At 46.2% G+C, this 19,194-nt stretch overlaps 1 protein-coding gene across 1 annotated transcript in view; it reads right to left on the bottom strand.

The window, feature by feature from the left end:
* Positions 1-606: 606 nt before the first annotated feature.
* The window catches only part of LOC144752107 (nicotinamide N-methyltransferase-like), a 71,373-nt gene continuing 52,785 nt past the window's right edge, over positions 607-19,194 (bottom strand). Inside the window, exon 3 of the mRNA XM_078640049.1 lies at positions 607-1,224. Coding sequence (XP_078496175.1) covers positions 771-1,224 — 454 coding nt within the window. The 3' untranslated portion in view covers positions 607-770. The remainder of the gene's footprint in view (positions 1,225-19,194) is intronic.

Here is a 19,194-nt window from a genome sequence, read left to right as displayed (position 1 = left end):
TGTTCATAGGATGGCTGCAGGTTCTAAAAGGGTAAAGGTGGCTAGGTGGGCAGTGCGTAAAAGGGTTAGGCGGTCTTAGGAAGGGAAGGGTGTTGGAAAGAATACAGTCGGATGAAAGTTCCTTGTTTTATTTATTAAAAAAATATTTAAAACTAAAATGAGACCACAGAACTCGATGGTTCCAACACATCACATAGTGTACTACAAAGTACCAAAATATATCATTAGAATTAATATTATTACACATTTCACTAGTATTTTTATAGCTGTATTTAAATATAAAACACATATTTGGAATTCATAAAAAGTGAAAAGAGGGCTATATCCTATCCCTCAATGGAAAATATCCACGATATAGCTGAACCATCTATGTATGGGCATTAATAGACACACACAAAAAGTTAGAACATTGAAGAACAAAATACGCAACATTTAAAATATTTGAGAAAGTGACCATCATTTTATTGTAAGATTGAATAAACCTTTTTAGCTGCAATTCAGAATCAAATGCAATATCAATCAGTACTACTACCAGTTGTTATTGACTACATTTCACCTTGCAGTAAAGGACAAGGGGATATTGATTGAATGAGAACCTCACAGAGCCAAGGGAAAACAATCCCAGCAAAAGCAATGTCCAGTTGTCAAGCTGTGAGGCGAGGCAGAGAGCAGAGCACCACTGGTGTCAGAAGTGATGGGGCCAACAAAGGAAGTGAAAGAACACATTTGATTGAGCACAGGGACCAGCTAATCCTCATTTTGTCTACAAATTAGGATCCATAAGTACATTTAACAGGTATTTCTTTTTGAGCATGAACAAGTATTACACTACTGTAATCTATCACATCATACAATTGATTAACTGACCTGGGAAACACCTGCAGCTCCTTGATGACATAGTCAGCATCCCCTAGCGCTTTCCTTATAAAACTCTCATCCATACATATATGCGGAAACTTAAAGCTCCCATTCATGTAAAAAGTGGTATTGAGGCACGCAATCAGTATTAAGTACCCTCCATTTTTTAACAGTGATGAGACATTTCTTAAAGCACAGCAGAATTCTTCTTCATTTGCCACGTGAGCCTCCAAAGAATGAGGCAAAATCAGACAGTCAGCCTGAGGCAGGATGGTGGGTGACAAGGGGTTACATTTGCTGGGATCATATTTAAGAACATCTTTGATTTTTCTTCTTAACATATTTTGTTTCTCAGTCCATGTGTCTCTAAAAATGAAATACAAACATTTATTTTTTATTTTAGTATTGATTAAAACGTGTTGTTTTCTCACAAGTTACGGCAATTTTTCAAAACCAGTTTGTATGCATATAAACAATATGTTTGCAAATGGGATATATATATATATATATATATATATATATATATATATATATATATATATATATATATATATATACACTAGCCATCAATTTGCACAAAGTGCAACTTTATAATAATAACTCCACACACACATTGACACCCTGGTATGTTGTGCTAAGGTGTACAGTAAATGTTTCAAGATTAAAGCATTTGAAACACTCCAATGTAAAATAATTTAAACATACAAGGCTGTAGGAGGTCCCTATAGTGAATGTGGCTCTCACCCATATGGGGTTTGTATGACACAGACATTAAACAAAATTGTGACTGGTCCAGTCTTGATAGCAAGTGCTCCATATAGACACACATGCACCACATACACATGCACCACATACATGTGCACACATACATAAGCATTCTGAATGATGTTTGTGCTTACTAATACATTATTTTCCAGGCTTCCTGTGATCATTATTTCAGTTTATAACTCGCATGTAACTACAATGCAGGCATTACAACGCATACCATTACAACGCATACCATTGCAGCTAGAATAGTAATTGTTAACCCCTACATTATCCAACACTTACCCTACTGTTGCACTGCCTGGAGTTAGAATAGTCATTGTTATCCCTACACTACCCAGTCATATACAGGGGAAGGTTGAAGTCACAGAGGTTCACTCTGCAGGATTCCATGGAATTCAAATCAAATCAGGTGTTTGTTAAGCAAGACTACTCACCCGTAAGGGTCTCAAGGCAATGAGGGTGTGGGGGGGGTTGCAGGTTCCAGTCCTTCAAAGGAGGGGGTCTGTCGAAGAGCCAGGTTTTGAGGTTTCTTGCAAAGATGGGTAGCGATGTTATCTGTCTGAGGTAGAGCAGAAGGTCGTTCCAGGCTCTGACTGTGCGGAAGGAGAAGGAGCGGACTCCCGATCTGGTCTTTCTGGTATGGGAGACCACGGCTTAGGAGAGCTGGGCTGATCGTAGGGTCCTTTGGGGCGAGTGGAATTTGAGTCGGCTGTTCAGGTATGCTGGTCTAGTGTTGTGAAGGGCCTTGTGAGCGTGTGTCAGTGGCTTGGCTGTTTGAGGACCTTGAGGTCTTGCGGTGGCGTTTTTGATGTTCTGTAGCTTGCGGATGAGGTTTTTGTTTATTCCGGCATAGAGTGCGTTGCCGTAGTTGAGCCTACTGGTGACCAGGGTGTGAGTGATGGTCTTTGTGTGTTTGAGCGGGATCAATTTGAAGGTCTTACGTAGGAAGCAGAGGGTGTGAAAGCAGGAGGACGAGACAGAGTTGGTCTGGTGGTCCATTTTGAGCTCTGAGTCCAGGATGATTCCCAGGTTGCATGCGTGGTCCGTTGGGGTGGGTGGTCTTCCGAGGGCGGGAGGCCACCAGGTGTTGTTCCAGGCATCTGGGTTCGGGCCCATGATGAGTACTCTGTTTTGTTGGTGTTTAGATGTATGTAGCTGTTTTTCATCTGTTTAGTGACGGCTTCCATGCCTTCTCGAAAGTTGAGTCTGGCAGTGATGGGTTCGTTGGAGAGGGAGAAGATGAGTTGGGTGTCATCTGCATACGACACAATGTTGAGTCTGTAGGTTATGACAATGGGGGCGAGCGAAGCCATGTAGACGTTGAAGAGTGTAGGGCTGAGGGAGGACCCTTGGGGACCTCCGCATGTGGCAAGTGTAGGGTATGAGAGGAATGGGGGAGTCTGACCCGCTGCGTTCTGCCAGAGAGGAAGGAGCAGATATAGTCGAGGGCCTTGTCTTGGATCCCTGCATCTTGGAGCCTGCGTATTAGGGTGCGGTGAGAGACTGTGTCAAACACCGCTTAGAGGTCGAGGAGCCTGAGGGCTGCTGTTTCTACTTTGTCCAGTAAGGTACGGATGTCATCTGTAGCAGCAAGGAGGGTGTTTTCTGTACTGTGGTTTTTTCTGAAGCCGGATTGGAAGGAATCGAGGATGTTGTGCACTTCGATGAATGTGATGAGTTGGCTGTGGATGGTTTTCTCAATTACTTTCGCTGGGAACGGGAGCAGGAAGTTGGGTCTGTAGTTTTTGAGGTCAATGGGATCCCCAACGGTTTCTTCAGGAGGGGGTTGATCTCAGCATGTTTCCAGTCATCAGGGAATGATGCGGTTGCCAGGGAGTGGTTGATGGTGTGGCAGAACATGGGTGTGATGGTGTCGGCGGCTCTGTTGAAAATATGGAGGGGAAGGGGTCTATGGTGGCCTCGGAGTTGATTGACTTCGCTGTCTTCAATGTGGCTTCGGTGCTGAGGGCTGTCCAGTTGTCGATCGCTGGCTTTAGGGTGTCGGGGGTGGTCGGTGAGGGTTCAGTGTGTTGGTTGTCTTCGTCAAAGTGATTTTGTAGTGGAAAAAGTTGCTGACTTTGTCGCATAGGCCTTGTGAGGGAGGGATGTTGGTGGACTCACTGGTGGGTTGGGCGAACTCCTTAATGATGTTGAAGAGTTCTTTGTTGTTGTGTGCATGAGTAAAGATTCTGTCTTCAATCGCTGTTTTTCTTGTTTTTCTGATGAGTTGGTGGTGGCTCTGAAATTGTTGTGGTCTTCTGTGGATTTGGTGTTCCTACAGCCCTTTCCGAGGCGGCGGCAAGTGCGTCTGGACTCCCGAAGTCAATCAATCAATCAAAAAAACATTTTTCAATCAATCAAAACATTTGTATAGCGCGCTACTCACCCGTAGGGTCCCAAGGCGCTGGGGGAAGGGTGTCCGCTACCGCTCGAACAGCCAGGTCTTGAGTTGCTTCCTGAAGGAGAGGTGGTCTTGGGTCAGGCGGAGGTGGATGGGGAGGGAGTTCCACGTCTTGGCAGCCAGGTAGGAGAAGGATCTTCCTCCCGTTGTGGCTCTTCGGATGCGGGGTACGGCGGCGAGGGCGTGGCTGGTCGATCATAGCTGGCGGGTGGGGGTGTAGAAGGTCAGGCGGTCGTAGAGATATCTTGGGCCTTGGTTGTGGAGAGCTTTGTGTGCGTGGGTGAGGAGTCGGAACGTGATTCTCTTGCTGACGAGAAGCCAGTGCAGGTTTCTCAGGTGTTCGGAGATGTGGCTGTGTCAGGGGATTTCCAGGATGAGGCGTGCCGAGGCTTTCTGGATGCGTTGGAGTCTCTTCTGAAGTTTGGCTGTGGTTCCGGCATAGAGGGATTTGCCGTAGTCCAGATGGCTGGTGACGAGGGCCTGGGTGACCGTCTTCCTGGTTTCGGTGGGGATCCACCGGAAGATCTTACGTAGCATGCGGAGGATGTTGAAGCATGACGAGGAGACGGCGTTGACTTGTCTGGTCATGCAGAGGGAGGAGTCCAGGATGAAGCCCAGGTTGCGTGTGTGGTCTGTTGTTTTGGGTGCGCTGCCCAGGGCAGGGGGCCACCAGGAGTCGTCCCAGGCGGAGGGCGAAGATCCCAGGATGAGGACTTCCGTCTTATCTGAGTTCAGTTTCAGGCGGCTGTTCCTCATCCACTCGGCTACGTCTTTCATCCCTTCGTGTAGGTTGGTTCTGGTGGTGGCGGGGTCGTTGGTGAGGGAGAGGATCAGCTGGGTGTCGTCGGCGTGGGAGATGATGTTGAGGTTGTGTTGGCGTGCGATGGCCGCAAGGGGGCTCATATAGATGTTGAACAGCGTGGGGCTGAGTGATGATCCTTGGGGTACGCGGCAGATGACTTCGGTGGCCTCGGATCTGAACGGGGGAGGCGGACTCTCTGGGTTCTCCCGGTGAGGAAGGAGATGATCCACTCGAGTGCCTTCTCTTGGATCCCGATGTTGCTGAGGCGTTGTACTAGGGTGCGGTGGCAGACCGTGTCGAACGCCACGGAGAGGTCTAGGAGGATTAGGGCCGCTGTTTCTCCGTAGTCGAGCAGGGATCTGATGTCGTCGGTGGCTGCGATGAGGGTGGTCTCGGTGCTGTGGTTGGCCCGGAAGCCAGACTGTGAGTGGTCGAGGGATCCATTTGTCTCGAGGAAGATGGCCAGCTGTCTGTTGACGGTCTTCTCAATGACTTTGGCAGGGAAAGGAAGGAGCGAGATGGGTCGGTAGTTTTTGAGTTCGGTGGGGTCCGCTGATGGTTTCTTCAGTAGGGCGCTGAGTTCGGCGAGCTTCCAGCTCTCTGGGAAGGTGGCAGTGTCGAAGGAGGCGTTGATGATGTACCGCAGGTGTGGTGCGATGACGGAGTCGGCCTTGTTGAAGACGTGGTGAGGGCAGGGGTTGGTTGGAGATCCGGAGTGGATGGAGTTCATCGTGCGGATGGTGTCTTCGGTGTTGACCGGGGTCCAGGCACGGATGGTGGTGGTGGGGGGCGTAGGTGTGGTCGTAAGGTGCGTCGGTTGTGTGCTGAAGCTGTTGTGTATGTCTGCGATCTTGTTGTGGAAGAACGAGGCAAGCGAGTTCTTGCGATGGGGTGATGTCATTGTCCCCGGGGCGCTCGGGTTCGAGAGCGCTTTGACGATGTTCAAGAGTTCCTTGCTGTTGTGGGCGTTGTTGTCAAGTCGTTCCTTGAATGCCTTTTTCTTGGTGGCGTGGATCAGCTGGTGGTATTTTCGAGTGGCGAGCTTGAGGGTGGTCATGTTGTCTGAAGTTGGGTCTCTGCGCCAGGCTTTCTCGAGGGCTCGGCAGTTCTTCTTGGAGCTCTTGAGTTCGTCTGTAAACCATGATGCTTTTTTGGTGCCGAGTCTGGCGTGGGGGGTCTTCAGTGGGGCGAGGTCGTCTGCGCTGTTGCTGATCCACCTCGTGAGATTGTTGGCGGCTTGGTTGGGGTTCGTTGAGCTGGCGGGAGGGTTCTGGCTCAGGGATGTGGCGAGCTGGTCGGCTGTGATCTTGTTCCAGCATCTGCGAGGGACCTGTTGTGGGCAGTGGTGGATCGTGGTCCTTCTGAAGCTGAAGTGGACGGAGCTGTGGTCCGTCCAGTGGAGTCCGGTGGCGTGGCTGAAGGCGATGTCCTTGCAGGAGGAGAAGATGGGGTTGAGCGTGTGGCCGGCGAGGAGGGTGGGGGTGGTCACCAGTTGCTTGAGTCCGAGGTTGGTGAGGTTGTCGAGCAGGGTGGTGGTGTTGCGGTCGTTGTTGTTCTCCAGGTGGAAGTTGAGGTCCCCGAGGAGGATGTAGTCAGCGGAGGGGAGGGCGTGCGGGCTGATGAAATCGGCGATGTCTTCGCTGAATTGTGTGCGTGGTCCCAGGGGTCTGTAGATGAGGGTGCCTCTGAGGGTGGTCCTTGGGTCGGTGTGTATCTGGAAGTGTAGGTGTTCGGCGGCTGTGAGGGTGTCGTCGGAGCTGGTCGTGATGCGGATGGTGTCCTTGTGGACGATGGCAATGCCTCCTCCTGTCTGGTTGAGGCGGTCCCTCCGGGTGATCTTGTATCCATCCGGGATGGCGATGGCGATGTCGGGCGCTGAGGAGGCGTTCATCCAGGTTTCCTTGAGGAAGGCAACGTTAGGTGATGTGGTGTCGAGGAGGTTCCAGAGTTCCACGGCGTGTCTGTGGACGGAGCGGGTGTTGAGCAAGATGCACTTCAGGTGGTTGCTGCTGGTGCTCGGCTTGGCGGATGCGGTGCAGGTCCGGATGCAGGAGAACTTGCAGGATTGGCCGGTGAAGGGTCCGTGGGTGCGTCCTGGGGCTGCTCGGTGGCAACCGGTGATACGGCCAGTGTTGAGTGCGTAGATGGTTGCCGCGTCGTAGGTCCGGCGGGTGGGCTGGAATCGTCGGGGGCCAGGGGTCCTGGCGCTGGGCGCGAGCCAGGCGCGGACGGGCGCAGACGGGCTTGCCTTTGGCGCATCCGCTGCACTCGTCCGCTGCGCTCCCACGCGGCGCCCTCCATAAATGGTGAAGTGGGAGGGAGGAGCAGCTGGGAGGCGGAAGCGGGGTGGCCAATGGGCGGGTTACAAGGAAAAAAGGGGCGGGCCACAGGGGAGCAGCGGCGGGGAGCGGGGACGGGGAAAAGGACACTGGGGCGGCGAAAATACAAGGGCACAGTATCAGGGGCACAGGCACAGTAAGGGACAACAATTTACAGTATCAGGGGCACAGGCACAGTAACAGAGTACAAAAACGGGGCATAAACGGCAGAGAGCTGGCGGAACGGCAAAGCAGGCACACGGCTGTGCGAGGCAGCAGCGGGGGGTCAAGGGTCCCGGCAGTCACGGAGGGAGCTTCGCGGTGTGTGGAGCGACCGAAGTTCGGTGGTTAACCATTTAGCTTTCTTGGCGTGGGTGTTATTGTTTTTCTTGAGGGGCTAGGGTTCGGGCTGCGGTGTTGGCGTCGTCGTTTTCCGTGATGGTTGGGGTGGAGGTGCTAAGTGATAAGATTAGCTGGTCATCAGTGAATCTGGTCCAGTTTCTTCGTGGGAGCAGGTGCCAGTGTCTGTGATGGTGGGTATTCTGAAGGTGAAGTGGATGCATCAAGGGTCAGTCCATGGAAGTTCGTTGGTTTTGCTGAAGGTGATGGAGTTTCCTGTTGTGAAGAGGGGGTCAAGGGCAGGTCCTGCTGGGTGCGAGGTTTTAGCCACGATCTGGCGGAGTCCAATGTTGTGGTGGTTGTCCAGGAGGGATGTGGTGCTGGGGTCCAGTTGGTTGTCGAGGTGGAAGTTGAGGTCTCCCATTAGGGTGTAGTTGATAGGCGCGATGACATGCAGGGAGATGAAGTCCGTGATGAAGTTGGCGAAAAGTCCGCATGGTCCAGGGGGTCGGTAGATGAGGGTTCCTCGGAGGGTGGGGGTAGGGCTGGCCAGTATCTTGAAGTGAAGGTGTTCCATCAGGTCTGTGGGCTCATCGGGGAGTGTGCTCAGGCAGAGGGTGGATTTGTGGACAATGGCGATTCCTCCTCCAGGGCGGGTGGGGCTGTCCTTACTGGAGATCTTGTATCCTTGGAGAATGGCGATGGCGATGTCCGGTCCTGAGGTGGTGTTGGTCCAGGTTTTGGTAAAGAATGCTATGTCCGGGGTAGTGCTGTTGAGGAGGTCCCAGATTTTGGTGGCGTGTTTGTGGAGGGATCGGATGTTGAGGAGGATGGATTGCAGGGTCTTTGGTTCCGTTGTGTTCTTGCGGGCAGATTGCGCTGGGTCAGTGGTCTTAGCGGTGCTGCAGGTGTGCCGGCAGCGGTGACAGCTGAAGGGTCCATGGGTGTTGGCGTAGGCAATGCAGAGATCCAGGGTTCCTGGCGCTGATCGCAGTTGGGTCGCGGACGAGCTAAGACGGGCTTGCCTTTGGCGCCCGGTGGTGCGGCCATTAAGTAGGGGTCGGGGAGGGCTGGGAGGTGGGGAGGGGAGCTGGATTGGCCGGGTCACACTGGTCGTGCTTGGGGAGGGGCCGCGGGAGCAGCAGCGGCATGAAAAAATGGGCTAAAAAAGGCAAAAGGAAAGAGGCAAAAAGAGAGAGAAGTGCAAATAAGCAGCAAAAGTACAAGAAAGAGTAGAGAAAAGACCCAGAGGACACAGGAGAGTGAAAGGGGGAGATTGTGATGAGGATAAAAAATTAGTGACAAATGGAGGAAAGACACAGAAGGAGAGTGAAGGGGGAGCTTGAAATGAGGGGAAAACAACAAAAAATGTAGGAAAGACCCAGAAGGAGAGTGAAGGGGGAGATAGAAGTGAGGAAAAAAACAAGTGAAAAAGGAGAGAAAAAGTGGAGCAAGAGAATGGAGACAGAGGTCCACTGGACCACAATGGATGAGGTGCAGGTGAAACCTGTGGGTGGAGGAGGGCCTCAAATGCCAACACTCGAGAGTGCAGGGGCTCAGGGGAAGGCCTCAGTTAATGGTGGAGCTGCCAGGGAGGGAGAGCAATTTCACTGACAATTAGTCAGTGGTCTTAATATAGAGTTACATAAGAACTCTGCAGTTCCACAAATGAGTGGAAATACGCATGTCACACTGTCTGTGCTGCAATTCAATGCCCGTTGCATGAACAGTGCTGAAAAATCAGCACAAACGGCAGCATGTGGTGTGCAAGAGTGCACAGCCATTCAATTTGATTGTGCTGTTGGTGGAGTAGAAAATCTACTCAAGCACCAGAAAATGCATCCCTCTGGCTTCAATTGCTGTGATTATCCATGATAGGGGACACCCGATCTCACTCACAAACCAGCAGCACCCTGACCCTACACCGCTTTCATGTCCGCCACTTTTTACTATGGATGGAAACAGGGAGAAATCAATGCCATCCTCAAGAAGTCCACCACAGGCGTAGATCAAATTAGCAGCATTCAACCTATCTCTTTGCTCCCCTATCCATCCATTGAAATTTAGAAGGCTATCAACAAGCAACCCAAAAAAATACAACAAGGGTACTCCCAAATTTGATTTTAGGTCTAGAGGAAGGAGAGAAGAAAGCAACTATAAACAAATACCTCTAACCTGACCTATTTGCTTTCAAAAAGTTGAATAAATCTAGACATTTCACAAGGATGCAACACTAGTAAAGAGTATTCTGGCAGACATATTATTCTTAAATTTTCTATTTATTTTCATTTTCATAGCTTAAAGGGAAGAAAAAATGTTTTGATATTTTTTTCATAGTACAGATTAGATATTTCAGCGTTAGAAATTCATTAATTACAGTGATAAACTTGTTATGAACCCCACATATGAACTATAAAGTGCTAGCAATTTATCCATCATTCATTCCACATCATTCGCTCAAAATCGTACATTCTCATACTAGTGACAAAAAACAGTAAAAACAACATAGGAAGGCAATACAGCTGAGAATCTCAATGTATCTTTATAACTAAATGTTCATATCTCTTTATCTTGATGATACACAGATTGTAAATTGCTAATTCATTTGTTTCTTTTTCCTTTTTATCCCTTTGTGCGTGGATCTCAGGTGTATGGGGCCAAGAAAGAACCACAGCACCAAAACCACACTTATCGTGGCCACTGACAACATTCAAATCATCATGGAGAGGAGAAACAGCAGCCCTCATCCCACTCAACTTCTCGGTGGCCTTCGACACTGTTTACCATACCACCCTCATCATCATAAGACTCTACGAGACTGGCATAAAAGGAACTGTTCTCAGAAGGATCTAATACTTCCTCACAGAAAGCACCAAAAGGGTCTGACTGCCACTCTTCACAGCTGAGATTGAGAGATTGATATGTGGAGTCCCACAGGGATCGTCCATTAGCCCCACCCATGTTAACATATACATGACACCACTGGCCAACATCATCAGATCTCAAGATATCACCACCTTCGCCTACACTGATGACACCCAACTTACCACCAGGACCAAATTCATCAACTGCATGACCATGGTAACAGACCAATGGTGATCCAACTTCCTGCAACTCAACTCCAGCAAGACACTTGTACTTGCCTTTGGCAACAAGACCTCTCCATGGGACTCCACATTGTGGCCCGTGGAGCTAGGAAGAACTCCCACAGACCACAATATAAATCTAAGTCTCATTCTAGATGGCAAGCTCAAAATAATGGCTCAAGTCAATGCAGTGTGCACCTCCTGCTTTCACATGTTATACATATTGTAAACGATCTTCAAATGGTGGCCTCAGAACACCAGAAGGACGTCATGCAAGTACTCATCACTAGCAGGCTGGACTACGGTAACATTTCTAAACAACTCCTACACAGAATTCAGAACACCACTGCAAGACTCATACTCAACCTTCCACTCACAGACCAAGCAAATTAAAAATGTGTCACTCACACACACAAAGCCCCACACAACACAGGACCAGAACATACACTTTCACCAGCCATCCAGACATATACATTATGCCTGCCTCTCCCTAGCACACATTTCCCACATCCACAAAAGTAAAACTGGAGGTCGCTCAGTATCCTACTTTGCAAACAAGACATGAAACAACCTCCCTCAAAATATCAGAGCCTCCTTCTTACTTCTTGAATGCGTGCCTCTTTGTTTACACACCTTTGGGACATCGCACCATCACAACTTCACAAGCACCTGGATACCCGTTCAGATGATTAGAGCGCTATACAAATCAATATAACATATCATAGCATTGACAATATCACTGCAACATTTGTATAGTTACCCTAGGGGATGAGTTGTATTTACTTGATATAACTATAACTGTATAACTGTACCAACTGCAATCCAATTGTTGCCATGTAAAGGCTGAACAGCACTTAATCTCTTACCCTTATAATGAAATGTGTACCCTTAAGCCACTTCACCATAACTTTTTACCATTAAACCCTTGCATGCTTGCTTCTTAATTTTAACCTATCACTCATAACCACATACCTTTAACCCCTTATGCCCACCCCATCCTAATAATATTATGAAATGGTTATCCATATAATATTGAGTATTTATTTCTTCTTTATATATTACTTATAATAATATGAAAAATGATTAGATTGTGTATAGTGAAATTGTAAGAACACAAGGGAAAGACATGAACATAAAATGGATGCAAACACATATTAAGCTCTTATCACTTTACATCATTATACAAGAATTCTTTTGGAATTTCTTTGATGATGAATGTGTGCCATGTGAGTTGGTTTCAACCAATGAAAACAGCATACCGGAGTTCTTTAGGATGTAAGCGTGATTGTGGTGCCACATATTTAATTGTAAATATGCCCAGCATTTGAACACCAGCCGCTAGTCTCCACCCTCTATGTGCACTGTTCTATCCGTATGCATGTGACACCAAGGGTCTGATTCATCAGGGTTTTGCATCACCCCTGTGCCACTCATGTCAGATCTATCAAGTCACACAAGGCTACCTTGCATGGGTCTGCGGATTGCTGCCTTGCGTTACTCTGCCCCACGGAGGTGTACCCTGGATGAGCAGGGACGCTCCCATGCATTCACCCTATATTTACCATGAGTGGTCGACCTGGGGATGCATCACAATCCAACACCGCACCAGGATCACAATAAAAATATTATTTCTCTTCTTTTTTCCTTTTCTATTTTTATTCTGCAGCACACTTAGAAATAGGAAAATGCCTCTGAGGATTGTTTTTGTGAAGGAAGGTGGAGAAATAATCCAGCCTACAATGTAGGTTTCATTGCACCATGACAGAAGGGTACCTGATGTGGCGTTAGGATCTGAATGGGCCATATATTGTTAAATATGGTACTTTCCTGCCCTTTCAATTTCATGCAGCGCAGCAAGGTGGCTAGCTGAATAAAAAAAGTGAAATATGGTGCAACATTCATATTTGCCCTGTCTAGAACTAGAGGGTGCCTCTCCTCAGAGAATGCAAAAATGTTGTCTGTCCGCCTTGCTCTCTCACCCCGGTGGAATTCCACCCATTTTCTTAGGAAAATCCCCAAAAGACTAAGGTGGGGTTTACTCACTCCTTATTATGCAGCGCTAAATCTATGTACCCATTCCCTCTCCCGTAACAGTTATGCAAAACCTGGGAATTTACCTTCATGTGAATCTCTCACTTGACTCACAACAAACACTTGTGCATCATTTATATTGTATTCATTAGAGGAAACTGGCATGTGCCCTCGGTAAATGTTTTGTATCAGTTTAGGCTGAATTATGTAAGTGACCTTAACCTGGCCAAAGACGTTAACCTGGTCAAAGTCTGTCATAAATTAGTTTTGCGCATTTTGAGATCTCTTCATTGGCTGCCTAGCTGATCCAGAATATATTTTAAAGCTAGCACAGTTGTCCTTCATATTTTACATCACAACAGTTAATGACATCCAAATATATACATTTTGCTCCAAATAGGTTCTTGTGCTAAAAAAACAGTTATTGTTTGCTTGCCTTGAGCCAAAACAGCTACGTTTGGAGATAGGTCCTTCTGTATTGCCGCAGCAAAACTATGGAATTCTTTACAATTGACCCTCAGTGCAGAACCTAAAAGAGCTGCCTTTAGGAAAGCAATCAAAACTTTGGCCTGATTTATATTCCAATGGACAGTATACCGGGTGGTAGACAAGTAAATTTGCCTATCACCCGGGTGGAGTTACCACTCTACAGATTCATAAATGTCCACCAAGCTGGTGGTCATTCATAACGCATTGGCAGGAACCACACTCCAATTAGTTTATGTCAAAGTCTTTCGATGTTTGATACAGGGCACTGGCAACATGACCAAATCATTTTTTCTTTATTTTAAAAAAAAAAAGAAGATTATGGTGGGATTTCTTTTTGAATATAAAACAACACCCCTCCATGTGAATCATTTCCCATGGGGTGGGGAGAATTATTTCTTTTGTATGCCTGGAAGTGACAGGCAGTAAAAAAAAAACAGCTACATGTCCACCCATCCAAATTGGCCAACATGTTTTGTTACCAGCCTGTTTTTGGCTACTTCATCAGGGCTGATGGGGAAACCACCAGTCTGTGTACGGATCGGGATGGAGCACAGAAGTTGAAGCTGCCCGAGGACGCGGTTGACCCTAACGATTGCAGTCTTGAAGCAGATACGCAACCGTCTGGCTCGCAATCCTTTAAAGAGGTGGTTTGCAGCCCTGATGAAGTTGCTGAAAACAGGCTGGCAAAGAAACATGTTGGTCTTTCTTGTTTGAAAGTGGGCCATATACATGCCTTTCTTTTAACCTGAGGACACTCATGGCATCGAATAAAGTATGTTCTGCATGTGAGTGGTACCCCATTTTAATTGTGAGAATAATAATACTCTTTTCATGGTTGGGGACCAGTGGGCACTGAGCGAACTAGTATTCTCAGAAGTATTTGCCAAATTTTTTGATTTATTCTTTGTACATCTTTCCTGATTTCCCACCTCTAAGGAATTTCAGTACACACCATCTCTTTTTCAGTGTGGTCATGAAAGCAACCTATGATGGTAACGTGGGCATGCTGGCGAGTACCATTCAGCAGCTCCCTGGGTATGCCTCAATGAGGTGCTTTCTGGCCTTTTCTCAGATTTTTTCTGTTACACACATGTATTTGAAGGTTTAAAGACACTCTTATGTGTGTATGTTATGTTCTATTTAAATTGAATACTTGGACCAACAGGTCACTGGCAGTTAGCTGTACCTGTGGAGAAGTCAAAAGTTGTTGAGAAACTCCCAGTGAGTCATGAAAATATAAGGACATTCGTTCTACAGAGGTCAGGTCCTGTGATGTTTATAAAGCATATTATGAGAACCAAGCATTATGCAGGGGCTCTTCCTTGGTCACATTTTATGATAGCCAAAGAAACTTTATTTAATTGGCTACAATAATCCCCATGTCAGGGGCAGCCAGTGAGTGCAGAAAATGTAAACTATCAACATATGTGTGTATGTGCAGGGGTGGATTTTCCGTAACCGCTTAACCGCGGCGCTAATTCTCCTGCAGTGCGGGAGAATTGGTGAGAGGGCGGGGCTGCGTCAGCCAACGGACGTGCGCAGCACCAGCGAGGTAGTGCTTGCGGTGGCCAATGGCCGACACAAGCACGGAATGGGTTAATAATGGAAATAACAATTTTCTCCTTGGCATTTCATATACAGTGCAAAATAAGGTGTGTGCTTTGACCCGTTAAATTGTCCCACGGACAAGGTACAAACTTCTCAATCCACCCACTTTGGCGTGGAAATACCAATAAAAAGTGCACAGTGCGTGAACAAAATCTAGTTAAATAAAATCTGTTTTTTAAATTTGTAGTAAAAGTTAAATAGTATTGCTGCTGGGCAAGGGGAAACTGTATTGAGCCCATGTTGTATTGTACAAGATGGAGCGAATTGGCCCTAAAAAATAATGACACTAGTATATAATGGACTGTTTCCTGGGTTATTATAATAATGCCCCAGTCCTATCTCATGATAAGTATCATTCACAAAGCGAAGCCTTGGTATTTTTTGGGTATGAGCCAAATGTTTGCAATCTGTTATTACTTCAAAAGAGAACGTTAACTCTTCTGGGAGCCACATCTTTTCCCATAGAAACAAGGGAGCACTAGATATATGATCCTCTATAAACTCTAGACCCAGTTCCTGATGACATAGGGGGGAGGGAAACTGATAGTGAGCCTATACACTAAGCCAACAGACCGCAATACATTGTTGCACTTTTCAAGTAATCACCCACGCACATTAAAAGAAAATGTACCCTATGGCCAATTCCTCCGCATACGGAGGAATTGTACCAATAGGGAGGATTACTTTTCTCATGCAAACATATTGAAAGAAAAATTGGTTTCACGTGGATACCCAAAGAAACTTGTTAAAGTTGCACTGAAGAGGGCATGGTACAATCCTAGAGAAACCCTTTTAACACCAAAAGAGAAGGATGTGAACACGCCCCTTACTTGCATTTTAACGTTTGACCCAAGAGCAAATAAAGTGAAGAAAATCATCCAACACAATTGGAGATTGCTAGGGGATCTCAAAATACCTAAACCACTGTTTGCGTTTAAGAAAGGTTCACATGTCCGCAATCAGTGAGTTCGAGCAACGACACTAAGGAATGTAGCACCTCCTAAAGATACAAGAGATTTACTTGAATTACCCCCAGTGGTGGGACACTACAGGTGCCAAAATTGTGCGGCCTGTTGTCTGACAAAAGAGTCTAAAGAAGTGACGATTAATGGAAGCATTCATGTACAAAGATCATTTACGAATTGTAATTCAAAAAATATATTATACTGCATAAAGTGCCCCTATGATAAATTCTATATTGGGCAAACTACCCAAACAATTAAATCTCGTATCCTACAACACAAATCCAGAATTAAATGTAAAACAACAGGAGCCCCACTGGTGAGCCACTACCAAACACATAATCATTCTGAAAAAGATATATACTGGACTGTATTATGCAGTGTCAGTAATGTACAGAAGGCAGAAAGTGAAAACAAACTTAATCATCTCGAAGCAAGAATGATAGAAAAATATCAAATGTCAAGAACTGGTTTAAATGACAGGGATGAGATCTGGGCTTTACTGCAATAGGGTTTAATGATATTTGTTATCCTATACTCTGTGTTAGCTCAATAGGAGTCTGTATTGGTTGTGTAATAACTATTATGTAAAGTGTTACATTGCTAGAGTGTACGAGGTGAGGCAACACAAATGGGGATATACGGTTTCTATTCACACTTATAAATTTGTTTTATTTATTTAGTTGTTTTGTTTAATTTGAGTCCAGATTTTGTCCTTCAATTTATTTTTATTTTTAGTTCATTGGCTTGATTATTTTTCAATGCTCCTGGCCGCGAACTAAAAGTCTTTTCCTTTTTATTTATGTTCCACATTCTTTTGACCAGGCTTTGGTGACATAAGGCATTTCTATTTGATGCCGACCGCCCTTTGCTGGATATTGGTTAGTCCGTCCTTCATTTCCTGTAAAGGACGAGTGTAGGATCCAGTGATGTCCTTCCTTTGTTATGGCAGCTCGTGAGTAAGAGAAAGCGATGAGTCCTGCTTTCATTGCATTAGCCCACAGAACAATGGCTGCGCTTTGCTCGCGGTGATATAAGGGTAATCGACCCTTTCAGACTTATGGACTCCCGTGGTTTGTAGGATTAGCATTCCACGCTGTAACTTGTATACAGACCTAGTCCGCTTTACAACTGAAGGAAAACAGATTACTCACAGTTGGGACCCTCCGTATGTAAGAGATACCATATACCCATTTTGAGAACAGTCTTACTTTGTTTACCGCACTATGGGGCCGAATAGGATGGAGGATTTTCCGCCTCCTCCGGGCCGGCGGAAGCCACCTCTGGCCCGGAGGAGGCGGAAAATCCTCTGCGGAGTCACCAAAGACCCACCGCCGCATTACGATGGCTGGTGGGTCTTGGTTTCTGTCCGCTGCTTTTCCGCCGCGGTCGGATTACAACCGCGGCGGAAAAGCTCTCATTTGGCTGGCAGTGTCTATCAGACACCGCCAGCCAAATTAGGAAACATTTGTAAACATGCTTTTCCGTGGCGGTTTTTCCGCCGTGGAAAAGCATGTGTACTTTTGATTTTGGGGGCCCGTTGCGGGCCCCCAGGGTGTAGGCGGGTGGGGGGTGCACATGGGGGGTACCTATGGTACCCCCCAGCATTTACATGCACAAAGCGGCAGGCACCGCGCGGTGCCTGCCGCTTTGTGCATGTAAATGTTAAACATGCACTTTTAACATTGCGGCGGGTGCTGCTTGAAGCAGCACCCGCCGCAATGTTAAATATCCAGGATGTGACTGCCAGGGTGGCGGTCACATCCTAATTTGCACGGAGGGACCGCCGCAGCCCATGCAGACGGTCCCTCCACCTCTGGGATGGCGGACGGACGCAAGTCCGTCCGCCATCCTAATCGGCCCCTATGTGTGTTGGCAGACATTGGATTGATAGTTCCCTTTTTCCTATAGAAAGCTGATTTGTGCGAACTTGGTGAGGATAATTGATGAAAGGGCGCATCGTAATCCTACAGCTGGCCCGGCTGGGCAGGCTGTATAGAGCGTCCAGTGTCACTTGGTTAGCCACCGAGACACCCGTGGAGGTAGCGTTGTTACCGCATGTTTTTTTAGTTCACTGGGGTATTCCTCCCTATGTGCTGGCTTTGATTTTGTGGCACTGGACACATTAAATTTCGGGTGTTTATAGGAGAAATAAGGTGAATAGGCAAGGCAACAGGTTATTGCTTTTTTGTGCTTTTGCCGGTTTCATTTCTTTTCTTGTGGAGAAATTGACTTTTATAATACACTGGCTCGGGTGCTAAGTGGTTGCCTCCTCACCTCGAGGGAATAATGTATCAATATAATAAATGACATTCTGTAATTTCTGACTTGGTAAATGGTGCAATGTATCTAGTGACTTAAGTTTGGTTAATTGGATATATGAAATATGTTTTTTTGATGTTTTCTTGTATTTTTGTAGATAATAATTGATTGCTGCCCAAGTCCTGAGGAGGCCTAAACAATATAGGCTGAAACGCGTCGACTGTATTTTATGTTGGCATCACTAGAAAATAAAACTAAATCAAATAGTTGTTTAAGAGCCACAATGTGAAAGGGGAGTAGAAATGGCTTTTTCTTCCCGGCTTCTTTTTGTTTAAATATTGTGATGACCAAGAGGAAGGAATTAGGTTGATAAATATGTGCTATACCTTTCCTTTGTTATAAATAATTGGGCACTGAAGAAAAAAAGTGTTCTCTGGATGTTGTATTTGTGTTTCGTTTTATTGTAGATACTGTGTATAATGTAAAAAAAGTATAAAGATTCACAAATTATATATATATGAAAAACAAATGTAGATAGAAAGCAGAAAGGAAATACGAAGTAAAACTTATGTTGTCTACAAAAAAACTGACTGACTAAAAGCAGTTGAAAGAAACATAATTGTGTTTGATTTTCTTCTTTTTTGAGTTGAATGGATAGTGATTGGATGAACAATGAGAGATTATTGGTTCGATTAGTTCTAGAAATATTGGTTAAAATTGAAGACAGTTAATTCATGGTATCTGTCTGAGCAACTAGACGTAAAGAATTGGTACCATTGGCACTACTATATATAAGTTCAGACATAGGGGGTTGGACGCACTCCATAGGGTCAGCAATAGCCTTTTGGTAAATTTGTTTTCCAGCGTTTGTAGCTGGCGGCTTGAGTGGCGTCCCCGGGCCCCTGCTCCATAGGTTGCAATTGAAAGCCATTTTGTTTTTTACACATTAATTCATTCCCTCACTGGCTTGTGGCCTAACCTGAGTGCAAAATGATATAGCCCATCCATGGCCCTGTTTGTAAGATGGGCTGCAACAAGTGGATCTCAGTTCAACTGATAACTATATAAATTCCCCAAATATATACAATTGTCTACTTCTCCTAGTTTCATGCCTCGCACAACAAAGTTCCTGGTTCTTGTAGACTTGGGACTATTATATATGATTTGGTGAAGTTAACTTTTAGGTTGAGCGAAAACATAAAATCTGTAAAAATCTGGAGGGATTTCTGAAGGTTATTAGCTGTTGTTGTCATTAGCACTGTGTCATCTA

Source organism: Lissotriton helveticus, chromosome 4_2 (assembly GCF_964261635.1).
Source record: "Lissotriton helveticus chromosome 4_2, aLisHel1.1, whole genome shotgun sequence".
In the NCBI taxonomy this organism is placed as follows: Eukaryota; Metazoa; Chordata; class Amphibia; order Caudata; family Salamandridae; genus Lissotriton; species Lissotriton helveticus.
This window is presented reverse-complemented; position numbering and strand designations above follow the sequence as displayed.